At 35.8% G+C, this 15,649-nt stretch overlaps 1 protein-coding gene across 1 annotated transcript in view; it reads right to left on the bottom strand.

Moving 5' to 3' along the window:
• The window catches only part of LOC150084621 (serine/threonine-protein phosphatase 2A 56 kDa regulatory subunit gamma isoform-like), a 387,095-nt gene that overhangs the window by 154,131 nt on the left and 217,315 nt on the right, over positions 1–15,649 (bottom strand). Inside the window, exons 9-10 of the mRNA XM_090376516.1 lie at positions 9,513–9,675; positions 4,761–4,811 (exon numbers count right to left, since the gene is read on the bottom strand). Coding sequence (XP_090232642.1) covers positions 4,761–4,811; positions 9,513–9,675 — 214 coding nt within the window. The remainder of the gene's footprint in view (positions 1–4,760; positions 4,812–9,512; positions 9,676–15,649) is intronic.

The following is a 15,649-nucleotide window of genomic DNA, read 5'->3' as shown; positions in this document are numbered from 1 at the left end:
AGGAATATTATCCACAGGCTATAAAGGTACAGATATATTAAGCAAAAATTTACCCTTTTATTACCTTACCAATTAAAAACTTAAATGATACGTGAAAATCGGTAGAACATACTTGATAATCGGAATAATTAATACATACTGTAATATGTACATACGAACTAGTTGACATTTCTGTTCACTGGCATTTGTGGGTGGAGGTTAAAATTTAAAACAGTAAAAAGATAAGCAATCAACAACAAAGAACATCAGCATTAGTAGAGGCATATGATCCAAGAAAGCAAGCTTATGCAGCATCAGCCAAAAAAAAAAAAAAAAACCTTCCACTTCACCCCTTCATTCGTTCGAAATACCTGTCCAGCTGAGCCTTAAATTTATTTAGGCTATCAACTTCCACAACAAGGGATGGAAGTCTGTTCCACCAACCAACTACCCGCTGGCTAAAGGCAAATTTCCGGACATCTATCCTACATCTGTCTTTCCTCAATATGAATTTATGCCCTCTCAGGTGATTATTCTGAGAAAAAGGAAGGATCCCATCGGCATTGAGCATGCTCAAGCCATTCAAGGCTTTATACACCTCTATCAGATCACCTCACCGGTGCCTAGTCTCCAGACACTGTAATTTTCAACACTTAAGCCTTTCTTCGTAAGAGCAACCCTTTGTTCCATTCACTAATCTTGTTGCCCTTCTCTGTACTCATTCCAGCAGCTCTACATCATTGAAATGAGGCCTCCAGACCTGTATACAGTACTCAAGGTGTGGCCTGACCATTGCCTTATACAAGGGAATAATCACCTCCTTATCCCTGCTAGAAAAATTCCTGTATATCATTGACAACACACCATGAGCTACTCTTGCAGACCGTCTGCACTGCAGGCGCCTCCGTAGCCAGGTGGGATGGAGCAGCAGCAGTGCGTAGCACACGCTTCTTGATTAGACCGGGGTTCGAGCCCGTCACCACCAAATACGGAGGATGCGGAAAGGTCAGGGAATGACCACCGCATATCCCGGAGCAATATGGCCTTAGTTGCTAATGCTCCTAAAAACCAAATAATAACGACAACAACTGTCTGCACTGCTCAGAGAACTTCATATCTGCCTGCACAATTACCCCCAGGTCCTTTTCATTCTTTACCACTGTCAGTATAGTACCACAGAGTTGATACGTTGCTCTGGGGTCGCTGTTTGTCATATGTAGTACTTTACATTTGTCAATGTTAAACTTCATTTGCCACCTCTCAGCCCAACTGCTCAACCTTTCCAGATCATGTTGCAGCAGCAGCAACATAGCATCAGTAGTGTCCTTAACAACCCAGCCAACCTTTGTATCGTCTGCAAACTTGGACATTAAGCTTGATATACCATCATCAATATTATTTATAAATACAGAAAACAATAATGGACCCAACACTGAACCCTGAGGGACTCCACTAATAACATTAGTCCAAAATGAGCAGTGTGCATTGATTACCACTCTCTGTCTTCTCCCCCTCAACCATCCCTTTATCTATAGCAGCAATTTGCCTCCAATGCCACAATGCTCCAATTTGTACAGCAGTGTTCCATGTGCAACAGTATCAAAAGCCTTTCTAAGATCCAAGTATATGATATCAAAGTTATTCCCTGCATCCAGCTCTTTTGCGACTGCATCATAGTAACAATCAAATGGTCAGGCAAGACTTCCCCCTAACAAAACCATGCTGTGCCCGAGCTATAACTGAAGTCTTGTCTAAATGATTCTGCAGTGCTTCTTTAACCAGTGCCTCCATTAATTTTCCTGGAACAGAAGTTAAATTCACAGGTCTATAATTACTTGTGTCAGCCTTTGATCCTCCTTTGCTATTGCTGTTGTTTGTTTTTTAGGAGCATTAGCAACTAAGGCCATATTGCTCTGGGAATATGCGGTGGTCATTCCCTGACCTATCCGCATCCTCCGTGTTTGGTGGTGACAGGATCGAACCCCAGTTCAATCAAGAAGTGTGTGTTATGCACTGCTGCTCCTTCCCACCTGGCTACGGAGGTGCCATCCTGCTTTGTGAATTGGGGTCACATTTCCACATCTCCAGTCTATGGGTACCTCCCCTAAGTCCAAGGAAGCGCTCATAATTATGGCTAAGGGTTTGCTTACTTCCTTTGCTGCCTCCTTTAATATAACTGGATAGATCCCATCACCCCCCCCCCAGGTGCCTTTCTTGTGTTTATCTTCAACAATTTCTCCTCCACATTACTCTTAGTTATTACAAGATTATCTAGATTACTGCCAGAGTTGAATACACCTCTGGCATTCCACTCTCTGAATAACTCCTCATGTGTGAATGTAGATGCAAAATATTCATTTAGTTTGTTAGCTACCTGAGCAGGATCATCAACAGTTGAACCATCGATATCGAGTGGACCAATCTCATTCATCCCCTTCCTTCTAGAGTTTGCATAAGTAAAGAACTCTGCTGTTTTTCTTTGCATCCTTTGCCAAGGATTTCTCATAATCTGTCTTTGCCTGCCCAACCTCCTTTGTGACTTTATGCACTGCTGTATATCTATCGTAGGCTTCTGTGTCATGTGTTAATTTATATGTATCCCAAGCATTTTTCTTCTCTGCCATGTGTCTCATTAGTTCATCTGACATCCATTTAGGCCTAAACCTTGAAAAATATTTCTTAGTTGGTATGTAAAGCCTAGTAGCTTCCAAGATAAGTTCTTTGAATGCTTCCCGTTTTGAATTTGCTGTTGGTAACATCATCAGTTGGTCCCCACTGTAAAGAATTTAAATAGTCTCAGACCATTGTAATCGCCTTTACGAAAGCAATAACCCTTCCCTTTACCCCTGATGATTGTTACCTCTTTGAGTAAATCCCACTTCAGCACACTGTGATCACTGCCACCTAGTGGTTCCTTTATCTGCAGATTCTTAATGCATGAAGAACCACTACTGATAATCAAATCAAGAATATTACTCCCTCTAGTTGCCTTCCGAAAATGCTGGTGTAGAAAACAATCATCCAATAAATCCACAAAAGCCTTGCTAATGTGTGAGTGACCAACCCACAAATTCCAGTCAATATCTGGGAAATTAAAATCCCCCATTATAAGACTCTGATTTACTGGCCCACTCTATTTCCCTGTACATTTTCTTATTATACTCATCAGAGTCATTACGCCTATAACACACTCCTACTCTCAATTTTAATATACAAACCAATGATATGATTTTAATCAACAAACCAATGATATGATTTGGTGTGACATAATTTCATAATTTCATTTGGTGTGACATAATTTCATTATGTCACACCAAACTGACTCGACACAGCACTGTCCAGCAATGTCAACTGGCTTCACTTCCTTGGATTGTATGTGTTTCTTAACTAATAGCATAATCCCTCCTCCCCTTCTATCCTGTCTATCCTTTCTGTAGATGTTGTACTCGCCAAATTCCAGTTCTGCATTCCTTATATTCCTGATGTCTGTGTGACACCACGTCTGTGATATCCCAAGAATATCCGCCTTTGATGCTTTGAGCAATACCTCAAATTCATCAAATTTATTTACCAAACTCCTAGCATTGGTGTACACGCAAGTATACATGCATCTGTTCCTATTCTTAGCTACCCTAACACAACCCATGTGTTTACTTGTACCGCAATGCCTCCCAGCAGTCTCTGAAACATCCTGCATCTTGTTTTCCAGGCTTACACAAATTGCAACATGGCAACAACTTGCAACCAGGCTCACACAAATTGCAACATGGCACACACAAATTACAAGTAACACGATACGCACAAGTGAGAACAGAGTAACGAGTTACAAAGCTTTAAAAATAGGAATGAAGGGATCTGAAAATTAATTTTTTTATATGATTGAAGATTTCATGGAAGTGTGAACCCATTTCGCCATAATAACCCACAGAATTTCGGCTGTCGGTATCATCACAAATTCAGTAAGATCGAGTTTACTGTCCATTTAAGATAGATTTCACTAACAGAAAAGCCCAATAAACAGGTGACTGCTAATTGTTTTTATTGTTTTATAGTTGTGACCTCCAAAATTTCGACCAAACGACGTCGTACTGTCGGAGACAATCGCAGGGTAATTTCCAGTACTGCGGTCTCCTGCCCTGATTAAATGCCATGCTGTCCCAATTAAGCGAAGTAAACCCCGGCTATTTTCTTGATTGGTTTCTGTTTTTTAAGATTTGCCCCAAATAAACGGCTGCCCCGATTAACCGGAATCCATTGTATTATGTAAAAACCAAACTGTGTGAAATGGTGTGGCATAACCATTTTACACAATCAGATGCAGCCCCTCAAAAATTCAATCAGCTCTGGTCTAAGCAATTAATATTCAAATAAACTAAATAGAAGTCGGGAACAATAGAAATCTCACAATTAATTCCTTTCTCAATACATATCATATAGGTCTAGGTCACACCACCCACTATAATACTTTCATATTATAGTTGTTAAAAACTAAATTTTTTTCCCCTTCTTATAACAGCAGACACTATTTTCTCCTATATTTCAATAAAAAACAGAGTATGATTAAATCTCTAAATGGGAATACAAAATGAAAAAATAACTAAAAAAAAAAAAGAATTAATTAAGAAAACTGGTATCTCAACATATACAAATCTCATTACGGTTAACAACAGGACAGGAAAGTAATGATGTCATCATATGCTCAGTGCAGTAAAGTGACATCAAACCAATCATTTTTATGAATTTTATACGTTTTTATTAATTCAAGAAAAAATTAAACTTACCTCTTTTGGACTATGAACTTTAGGCCAAAATTTCATTACACACATTATCACCTAAAATAGCATATAACAAAATTGATATATAATTACTTTTACTAATTTGATTTTGTGGTGAGAAAAATATATATGTATTTAAAACAAAATAGTCCTGTCTTATAACAAAAATACACTATATGTTCACTTAAATACTTAAAAAAGCAGAATAACATATTCTAAATCATTTTATTATACATGAAAATGACTTAGATTTTGATATGGTAAACAGTCCAGCACACCACGGTACACACTCTGGGTATACCGTCGGGGAAAGAGACTATAGGTGTGAAGATGTGGACTTCTAGATTTGCTACAAACAGATAAGTTTTCTTCGAAATTTTATCATATTTCTGATTAGTTAACATATTAATTATGTTTTACAAACAGATTAAAAAGGCTTAGTAGCATTTGTTAGATTATTTATTAAATTTAGCTAGTGATTTTGTAAGTTACAACTCTCGCTACTCATACCACTATCGTATCATTGTTTTGTCCGGTATATTGTAGCGTAATCAGTAGCACTGAAGAATAACAGGGTTTTAATTTGTAATAAATAAGTATTTTGAAAGTTTTAATCACTTTTTGGGCATATATCTTTTGTAATTTAGCTAAGGATACAACTAATTTAGCACTGTGGTCGTTACAGTATAGCATAACTTGATAGCATATATCTCGAACTTGAATCGGCATTTGAAATTTTTGGTTTTTACTAAGGTATAGCAGAACACATATTACTGCATTAGCTTAGTACAGTATATTAATCAATTAGATTTATAAATCTTTTTAATTTTCATTGTTAATTAATTTGTTAATTAATTCAGCCCTGGAGCAGCAAAGCAATGTACAGAAAGTAGGGAGAGTGCTGTGGCTCAGGGGAGAACCAAAGGGGGTGATTCTCAAGCACATCACAACCTAAAAAAATTTGAAACTTGTGAAATGTTTGCAGACTTTTGGGAACAGGACATGATATAACCAAGGAGGATGTCTTTGTGTGTGCTAGGTGCACAATATCAAGAAATTAGGCACCAACTCAGTGTTCTGATGGACATCTATGAGAGTTTTAAGAGTAGAGTAGATACCCTTGAAGGAACTGAAATGGAGAGCCAATCAAACTCTCAGATGCACAACTCAATGCCAGAGCTCACTCTTGTGCATCAGGCAACGCATCGATAACCTTCCGGGCAGAATGCACTGGTCCCACAGGAGCTGCTTATTGTCGGCGACTCTATTGTCAGGGAGATAAGAAATATATTGTGCAAAAAAGGATGAGTGAAAAAGAACAAGAGTATGTCTGCCAGGGTAAAACGTTGATGACATTGTAGAGCAGATATCATCTTTTAAGGGAACAAAGGGTGATATTGTTGGAAACGTTGGTACCAATGACAATAAGAGTAGGAGATATGCAGACTCACATAATAAGTACAGGTCAATGCTAAAAAAAAAAGTTGCGAGTTAGGGTTAAATTTGAAAGTGTGTGCAATTCTGCCCAGACACATAGGAGGGAATATATGATGAGAGCCTTCTCCATCAATTCGGCCCTGGAGAGATTGTGCAAAGCTCATGGAACAGAATTTTTCTCAGCATGGTCTTGCTTTTTAACAGGAGAGATTGTTTCTACAGGGATGGGATACACTAAAATAGAAAGGGTGCAAGAATATTTCCTGATGCTATTGACATCAGGAAATATTGGGGGGTTGGAAAACTGCAATCTTGAGGGAATACACAAACTAATAGATTAACAGTAGCCACTGGCAGAGGTGAAAGTGATTCTTGCACTGTTTCTATTGAAAAGAGCAGCAGCTTGGAAAATAAGGTGCTGGGAATTTCAAGGACTACTGGGAGTCATTGCAGAACAAGTAAATGCATGGGCTGTGTTAGGGTAACTAAGAGTAAGAACAGGTACATGTATATTTGCACATACACCAAAGTTGAGTTTAGTAAATAAATTTGATGAATTTGAGGTGCTGGTGAAAACATCAAAAGCAGAATTGTTGGAATATCAGACGTGGTGTCACACAAATATAAGGAATACAGAATTGGAATTTATGGAATACAATGTGTACAGAAAAGATAGACAGGATAGGAAGGGAGGAGAGATTATGCTGTTAGTTAAGAAAGATAAAATCTAAGGAAATACATCCGGGTGACATTGGTGAATAGTGCAATGTTGAGTCAGTTTGGTGTGACATAAGCACTGGGAAAGCAAAACTGAGAGTAAGAATGTGTTATAGGCCTAATGACTGTGATGAATACAATGAACAACAGGGGGATTTTAACTTCCCAGATATTGACTGGAACTTGTGGGTTGGTCACTCACACACTAGCAAGACTTTTGTGGATTTATTGGATGAGTTTGTTTTCTACAGCAGCATGGTCAAGAGACAACCACAAGGAGTAATATACTTGATCTGATTATCAGCAGAGATTCTTCATGCATTAATAATCTGCAGAGAAAGGAACCACTGGGTGGCTGTGATCACAGTGTGGGATTTACTTAAAGATGTAACTACGATTAGGGGTAAAGGGAAGGGTTTATGCTTTCATAAAGATGACTACAGTGGTCTCAGACAGTTGTTAAATTCTATAGTGGAATCAACTGATGATGTTACCAATAACAAATTCTAAATGGGAAGCATTCAAGGAATTAATCTTAGAAGCTATTAGGCTTTTCATAACAAGGAATAATGTTTGAGCCTAAATGAATGTCAGATGTTCTGAAAAAGGCCTCTGAGGTTGGGAAAATTCATATTTTAGCAATAAATAGACTCATACACCAACCATGAAAATATAAGTATTTTACTGTAACTAAAATATTTATAAATAAAATAAAATAAATATTTACAAAAACTGCTATTATATTAAATTAAATTATGTACATTGTAAAAAACATTAAAACTATGATGAAATCCTTGTGATAAAATACACTAAAATAAACCGGATTAAAAACGATAAAAAAAAATGATAAAAATCTGGAGCTTTTGGAAGCATCGGCTTCCTTCCTCAGCAGTAACAAAACTTCCTGCAACACGTCCTTATATAACAGGCTCATGGTGCTTATACACGTGGTTCAGTCGGCGCATGGTCTGAACTGGAAGCGGAAACAGCTCGTGAACGTGTCAAGCAAAACCATTCATCCATACTTAGGAATAGTTTCAAACAGAGGATGCATATGCATACCTCTGTCCCTATTCATAATATTGCGGTCGGATGAACAGATTCGTAGGCGCGAGAGCCTGCAAATCTGTTCATCCGACCACAATATTAAGAATGCACCAACTATATGGTACTACACAGTGTAGTGGAAAATTAAAAAGATCTGGAGATATTTTGCAGGCAGATATGAAATTCTGTGAGCAGGATAGTCATGGGGTTTGTCAATGATATGCAGGGACTTTGCTAGCAGGGATAAGAATGATAATATCCCATTGTACAAAGCAATGGTCAGGCTGCATCTTGAATACTCCATACAGGTCTGTTGGCCTTATTTTAGGAAGTATATAGATCTACTAGAACAGGTGCAGAGAAAATCAATAAGATTGATGAAGGGAACAAAAAGGTAGTCTTGATATTGTTTCACATAAAGGCTGTTGTACAACTTGGAGCAGTGTGGCATTAAGGACATGTTACTGTGCTGTATAATGGGACAATTCAGTGGAGAGAAGACAGTGGTTATTAATGGACACAGTTCTCCATGGACTGTGTAGTCCCCCTGGGGTTCAGTGCTGGGCACATAGTTGTTTTCTATATTTATTAATGATACTGATGTATGCATATCAGGCTTAATGTCTAAGTCTGCAGACAATAAGAAGGTTGGATGGGTGTTAGTGCCAGCAATCAGGATATGCTACTGCAAAAAATATTTGGAAAAATTATATAGGCAGGCTGAGAAGAGGAAATTTAATATTAAAAAATGTAGAAGTAATGCACATGGGTAGAAATAATCTCAGATTAATGTACCAACAGTGCGGTACCCACTCAGGTTAGTGGAGTATGAAAAAACCTGTGGGTAACTGTGCAGTCAGAAATGAAATTCTCTGAGCAGTGCAGACATGTTGCCTGAACAGCTTAGAGTTTTATCAATAATATGCACTAATTTTGCCAGCAGGTATAAGTATGTGATTTTCCCATTGTATAGAGCATGGTTGTTTCATTGAGTATGGCCTCATTTTAGGAAGGAAGTGATCTGTTGGAACGATTAGAAAGATGACCAATGAGAGTAATTAGAAGAAGAAAGGTGTGCTTTGTCCAAGAAAAGCTTCAGTTCTGCAAATTGCAGCATGTGAAGCCTAGGCATCTGCAACGAAATCTGACTGAAGTGTTTAATGGTTTGTATGGATTTTCTAAGCTCATTGCTAATGGAATTCTTTTCTCATTCAGACTATACATGTAAGGGTATGTAAATTTAAACTGAGGAAGTTACAGAAGCCTTCAAAGCCTGTGGGTATTTCATTGTTGGAACAAACTTTCTCTGTCATTGTAGAAATGTGTAAATTAAATTTGAATAAATTCAAGGAAGACTAGACAAACTATTAGAGGGGACAGGTCGGTAGTATGCAAAGTGTTTTTCCCCCCCTCCCTTCGTTTCTTCTTCTCTGTTTGCGTATATATATATATATATATATATATATATATATATTTTTTTTTTTTTTTTGGATAAGCTTCCTTTTTTGCACTGTTTACCATTATCAATAATATCAATACTAAAAGATAGGTACTTACCGGTTCTGTTAAACTAGGATCTTTCTCCAAAAACTGGACAACACAGTATGCTAGCTGTGGATGATAAACACTGAGGGACTTAACTTTATGAAGTGGCATTAAAACTTTAAGTAAAAACATTTTATGTTCTTCCTTTAAAGGCAATGCAAATCCATTGATGATGCTGAAATATAAAGTTATATTTTAAAATATCATATGGAGAAGATAATGTTCTGTTATTTATCAAGTAATTGGCAATTCTTATTCAGTTTATTTACATTGAGGGCACTAAATTTCCAGCATCATGCAAAAAATAAAGAAAAACAACAACAACAATAATAATAATAAGTAAATCATGCAGATTCTAAAAGGATAGTCTCATTAGGGAGGAAAACTGATTTTCATAAATTTAATACTATTGTATGAGCAGATCTACTTGAAACGTTTCATACAACTTTATATTATGCCCAAGTATTCAAAGTAAGAGTTTCCAAGAGGTCAAATATTAGACATCAGTTGATTAATTCAAAGTGCTCTTACAAATAACTGTAATTAAATCAAAACCAGAAGACATGGTTTTGATTTTAAAATATTAAGTATAAGTATAATATTTTAAAATTAAAAATTTATTTTCATAATTACAAAACACAATATTTCTTGCAGAGATTCATTTCAGAAGGGAACTTACACTGGGAGAAAGACTACAGAAAAAAAAATAGGATTGATTCCAAAAAAAAAAAAAAATAATAATAAATATATATATATATATAGTGGATATGGCAAATAGTTATCAGTTATAAACGTAAGATAATTAATTATAATGGTGATACAATCAGTGAAAACCTAAACAAAGAACCTGACAAGGGAGAGAATGATATATATATATATATATATATATATATATATATATATATATATATATAAATAAATATATATATCTGATAATTAAAATAAATATGATATTTAAAATAAAAACATCAGCCAGTAGTACGGCAATAATGCAGAGCGAAGCAAAACGCAAAATAATATAAAATAAACAAACAGGGAAGGGAAAGTAGAAATAATAGGACAAAAAGGTAGTCGATAATCCCCGGTATAATTTAGTCAATTAAGTCATTAAACCCAATTAATAAAAAAGATATAAATTTAAAATAATGCCAATTATAAATAATTTAGCGGTACCCCCCTCGAAGGTACCAGTTCCAAAAGACGTGAAATATCACCAAAAAAGGGTTAAAGAAACTACCAAAAACTAAAATATCAAAATAACAGACTGACCAAAATAATAGACTGACCATGACGGATGTGCATTTGCTGCCTCTAATGATAGCTACATAGCCATATCTATTTATTTTTATTACTTTTGCCTAATTTTTACCTCACATAATATAAATATATATATATATATATATATATATATATATACACGCTAAAATTTAATTTCATGTTTGCTAAACAAAGCAATAATACATTTTTAAAATAAAATACAAACAAAATATAATTAATACTGCAAAATACTCAATCATATAAATCTACCTAATTCTCCGGCTTAATTTTTTTAAAGCCATCTTTCTTCTAACAAAATGTGAGTTTCATATTCTATATATCAAAGTTTCAAAAAAAGATGCAAATGAACAACTCCGTAACATGTAACTGATTAGAAATTCCTAACAATAACAGAATATATGATTTCATACTATTATTCTTCAATTACATATACTGATATTTACAACAAATTAAATTTAATTATTTAATTCATTATTTTAAATCTTAAGAAATAAGGCAGTATAGCAATTCTACAAAATAAAATATAAAAACTATAAAAGTAAAAATGATAACCTTCATTTTCATTAACTGCAATTTAATGTTTAGTGTGCTGCAGCAGAGGATATGTCCTCCTCTGTAACAATTGAGCAACTTCACCACTTATCAAACAGCTCTATTCTAAAAGTGCTGGTGGGATTCTAGGTTTGAATCCTGTGAGAGATTTAAGAAATTCTTAATGGTATCCTCATTTGAGGCTTAAGTTGGCCAATCTCAAACAGAGGAAGACAAACCCAAAATACTCTACAAGTTTTTCACATGACTTATTTTGGGTTTTTTGGCCTTCATAATGCATAAAATCAACCTGTGAACACACATCTACTTATATGGGCACAATACATATTAGATGCAAATGCACTGTATAAATAATAAAAACAACAGAGAATGTCATTGTACTAAATTAGTTTAATTTCTTGCATAATTTGCCACTACTAATACTAATGATACATAAAAAAGGAAAAAACAACAGAGAACATTGCACTAAATCAGTTTTGGCTGTTTGATAGCAAAACCAGATTAACATACCACATACCAGATTCACTCCACAAAGCCCAGCCCTATCAGAAACTAACCCGTGAAAGGGTAAACCTATGGATTAGCAGCCAGGTGTCGCTGGGTGAAGATGTGGACTTCTGTAGCTGCTGCAAGCCGATAAGTTTTCATTGAAATTTTATCGTATTTTTGATTAGTTAGTGTATTAATTTGTTTTACAAATAGATTAGGGAGGGGGGCTTGGAAAATATGGTCAAGTGTCATAGTGAGGATCAAGGTATGAAAAAAAAAAATATATATATATATACCAAGTATTTCTCTTCCCCCATGATAATTCTTCTTGCATCTACTATTCCCTATTCTCATGGTTCATTCTATAAATCATTCTCTCTGACACCAACATAGCAGTGGTTATTGTTGTTAGGTTTTAGGGATCAGCAATGTAAACATTATGGTCTACATCGCTGATCATGCAACTGTGTATTATTTTTGCATACGTGTGTGTGTGTGTGTTTTCAATGGACAATTTGCATATTATGCAAGCCAAAAAGATGAAATAACTCGCCCTGCTCCCTCCACCTGGGACTGAATAACTACAGTATCAACTGAAAAGTCATTTAGAAATTATTCCATTCATTGGTAGGACTGAATCCAGACCTCTATAAACATAAATAAGCAAGTAATGACATAACACTGAGAAAGTTTCACTCTGAAATAAGACTGTCAACCAGAGAAACCATTCTAGAATTTCAGAACACACATTTTAGTTCAGACAGGTAGAACAATGGCCATCTCAATTAATGTCTTCTGATTTCAGTCTTTTAAGTTTTCCAGAACTAATAATACTCCCAAAAATTTTCTAGATGCAAAATGGATATATTTCATACATGATAGTCTGTGATTTTATGGAAAATGGTTCATTTCCTCATTTATTCTACCATCAGAACCAGATGAATGGGCCCTAATGTATTCAGATTTGTAACAGCCATTCCATGCTTTTACAATTCTTAGGGAAGTTTATTTTTCATCTCCAAGTTTCCAAGCCTCCTACATAAAAATAATAGCACAGTGCACCTAGTAAACAAATGGATGCAGAAAAGTAGTACTCAAGTAGAGAGATTAAAAATAAGGAAAAATTTTAATTGTAATAAATGGTAGTGTTTTCAGACTTTCACAACACTAGAAAATGAAACTTGTAAGGCAAACTAGTGTGACTAAAAGTCTGCTTTGGTTACTAATATCATTTTGCACTTGTATTATACAGTAGACCCCCGCTTTACGATATTAATTCATTCCAGAGACACCATCGTATCGTGAAAATATTGTAATGTGAGCCCAATAACACACTGTTTCTCAATAATTCATTCCAAGTCCTTGGAAGTTGAAATTTTCGCTATATAACTAAGCTATTTATCTCAGCAAAATGTGATTTTTATAACAGAAATTGTATAAGTTTTACATAGAATACTGCATACTGTATTTTCCAGCGTATACCACGCACCTTTTTATCGAAAATAACTCGCCCTAAAATTGTGGTGCATCTTAAACACCGGAATAAATAAACAGTAGAGCATGACACAAATTAAAAAAATATATATATAAAAAATGCTGATAGTGCTACACATTTTTACTTATCCCCCCCCCCCCCCGAAAAATGTTTAAAATGATAATTGATAATTATAAACATTAAAAAAACAAAAATCGTAATTTTCATTTAACTTACATTGGAAAAGCTGTGTCAATGGTGGTGTGGTGATGGAGCTGGAAGAGAATCTTTTACCATCAAGATTTCAGGATCTGGTGTTCTTTCCGATCGCTGCCTGTTGCTACTTATGGTATAAAAACTGTCCAAAGTGGTTTGCTTTTGGCGCTTTCTCTGCAGGTTCTTGAAATAACTTAATACTTGATCTTCCAATTTGCAGGTCATCAATTCAGTGGATTCAATATCTGGGTTTTTTCTTACTGTCCTCTTCACAATATCCCATGCAGCAAACATGTCCTTAATTTCTTGAGTTGTTGCTAAAGTCATCCTCCTCATGATCCTCATCTCCACTGTCATGCTCACCCATCTGCTCTAATTCCTGGAGCTCCTCTGTTGTCAACTCCCTTCCATGGTCCGCAATTAACTCCTCCACTTTTGCCGCATCAATCTCTAGAGCCAAAGAATCACCAAGAGTGATAATTTTCTGCTCTAGAACACCTTCAGCTTCAAATCCTTCAAAATCATGGATGACTGAAGGCCATACGTTCTTCTGGGCTGCATTGAGGCATCGAACTGAAACTTCATTCCAAGAACTGACAATCATTTGTACACAGTCTAAGATGTCAAATCTGGTCTTCCAGAATTCCTTTAAGGTGATGGCTCTGTCTCCTGAAGCCTCTTCAAAGAACTTCACAAGCATCTTCTTTGTGTAAATTTTTTTTAAAGTTGGCAATCACTTGCTGATCCATCAGCTGAAGCAAAGGGGTGGTATTGGGTGGGAGAAATTTGACAGTAATGAAGTTAAATTGCTCCTCCAGAGATCGGGCAAGTTGGGGATCATGACCCGGAGCATTATTCAAAATTAATAGTGCTTTTAAAGGAAGTTAGTTTTTTTTCTAAGTAATCTTTGACCGATGGACAAAACACTTCAAATATCCATTCATTGAAGAGGTGTCTTGTCACCCAGGCCTTCTTGTTACACTGCCAAAAGACACCCAACCTGCTTTTGATGACCTTTTGGTGTTTAAACACTCTGGGAGTTTCTGAGTGGTAAACCAACATTGGCTTAAGTTTAAAATTACCACAGGTATTGGACCCTAATAGCAGAGTAAGCCTATCCTTCATAGGCTTATGACTAGGCAATGAGGCCTCTTCTTTTGTGATGTATGTTTGCCTAGGCATCCTTTTCCAAAAGAGGCCTGTTTCATCTGTATTAAAGACTTGTTAAGGAAGGTAACCCTCCTTCTCAACAAGCTCTTGAAACTCCACCTTAAAATTTTCAGCTGCTTCCTGATCAGCACTGCAAGCCTCTCCATGCCTTATAACACTTTTAATATTGGACCTTTTTCTAAAAGGGTCGAACCAACCTTTGCTGGCTTTAAAGTCCCCATATCGCATATCACTAGCTGAAGGTGTTTTAGTCTTTAAGTCCTCAAAAATCTGCTTTGCACTTTCACAAATGTATTGTCCAGGAACTGTATTACCCTTCATTTGTTTTTCTTTTATCCACAGCAACAAAAGCCTTTCCATTTCTACAATCAGTTCTCTGCCTTTTTTGGACTGTTACATTCATCACTTACTTTAACTTTTTTAAGGTTTTCTTTTTGTTTCACTATTGTAGAAATGGTTGACTGTGAAAAACCATATTCGTGCACCAATGAACTAATTTTAGCACCATCATCATGTTTTTTCACTATTTCTTGTTTAATTTTAATTGAAATTTTCTTCTTACTGCACTTTTTAGGGGCCATATTATGCACTGCTGTAGGTTCAAGAATTCAATACAGTAAATTTATAGAAAGTAAGCACCAAAAAAATCACTTGAACTAAAGGATACGAAAACAAAACACATGCCCATCACTTTTACAAATGCTGCTATTAGCTGAGACAAAGGACAACGTGGTCCGGTTGGAGACAATCATAGAGCAAAATAAGTAGGCACCAGTGATCACTGGTTAGTAGAATCAGCCGCTCAAATCATTAAAATGCACTACACTTTCATCGTTTATTGCAATGTTTTGTTACAAGAATGAAATTTGAACGCATTTGTGATATTTTTTTAAAGCACGTTTCTGGAGGTCACTACCATAAAACAATGTTTTGTTATTTGGTTTTTAGGGCATTAGCAACTAAGGCCATA

Source organism: Mastigoproctus giganteus, chromosome 6 (genome assembly GCF_048544385.1).
Source record: "Mastigoproctus giganteus isolate SK-2022 chromosome 6, ASM4854438v1, whole genome shotgun sequence".
NCBI lineage: Eukaryota > Metazoa > Arthropoda > Arachnida > Uropygi > Thelyphonidae > Mastigoproctus > Mastigoproctus giganteus.
Note: the sequence above shows the minus strand (reverse complement) of the source record. Positions and strands in the feature narration are given on the sequence as shown.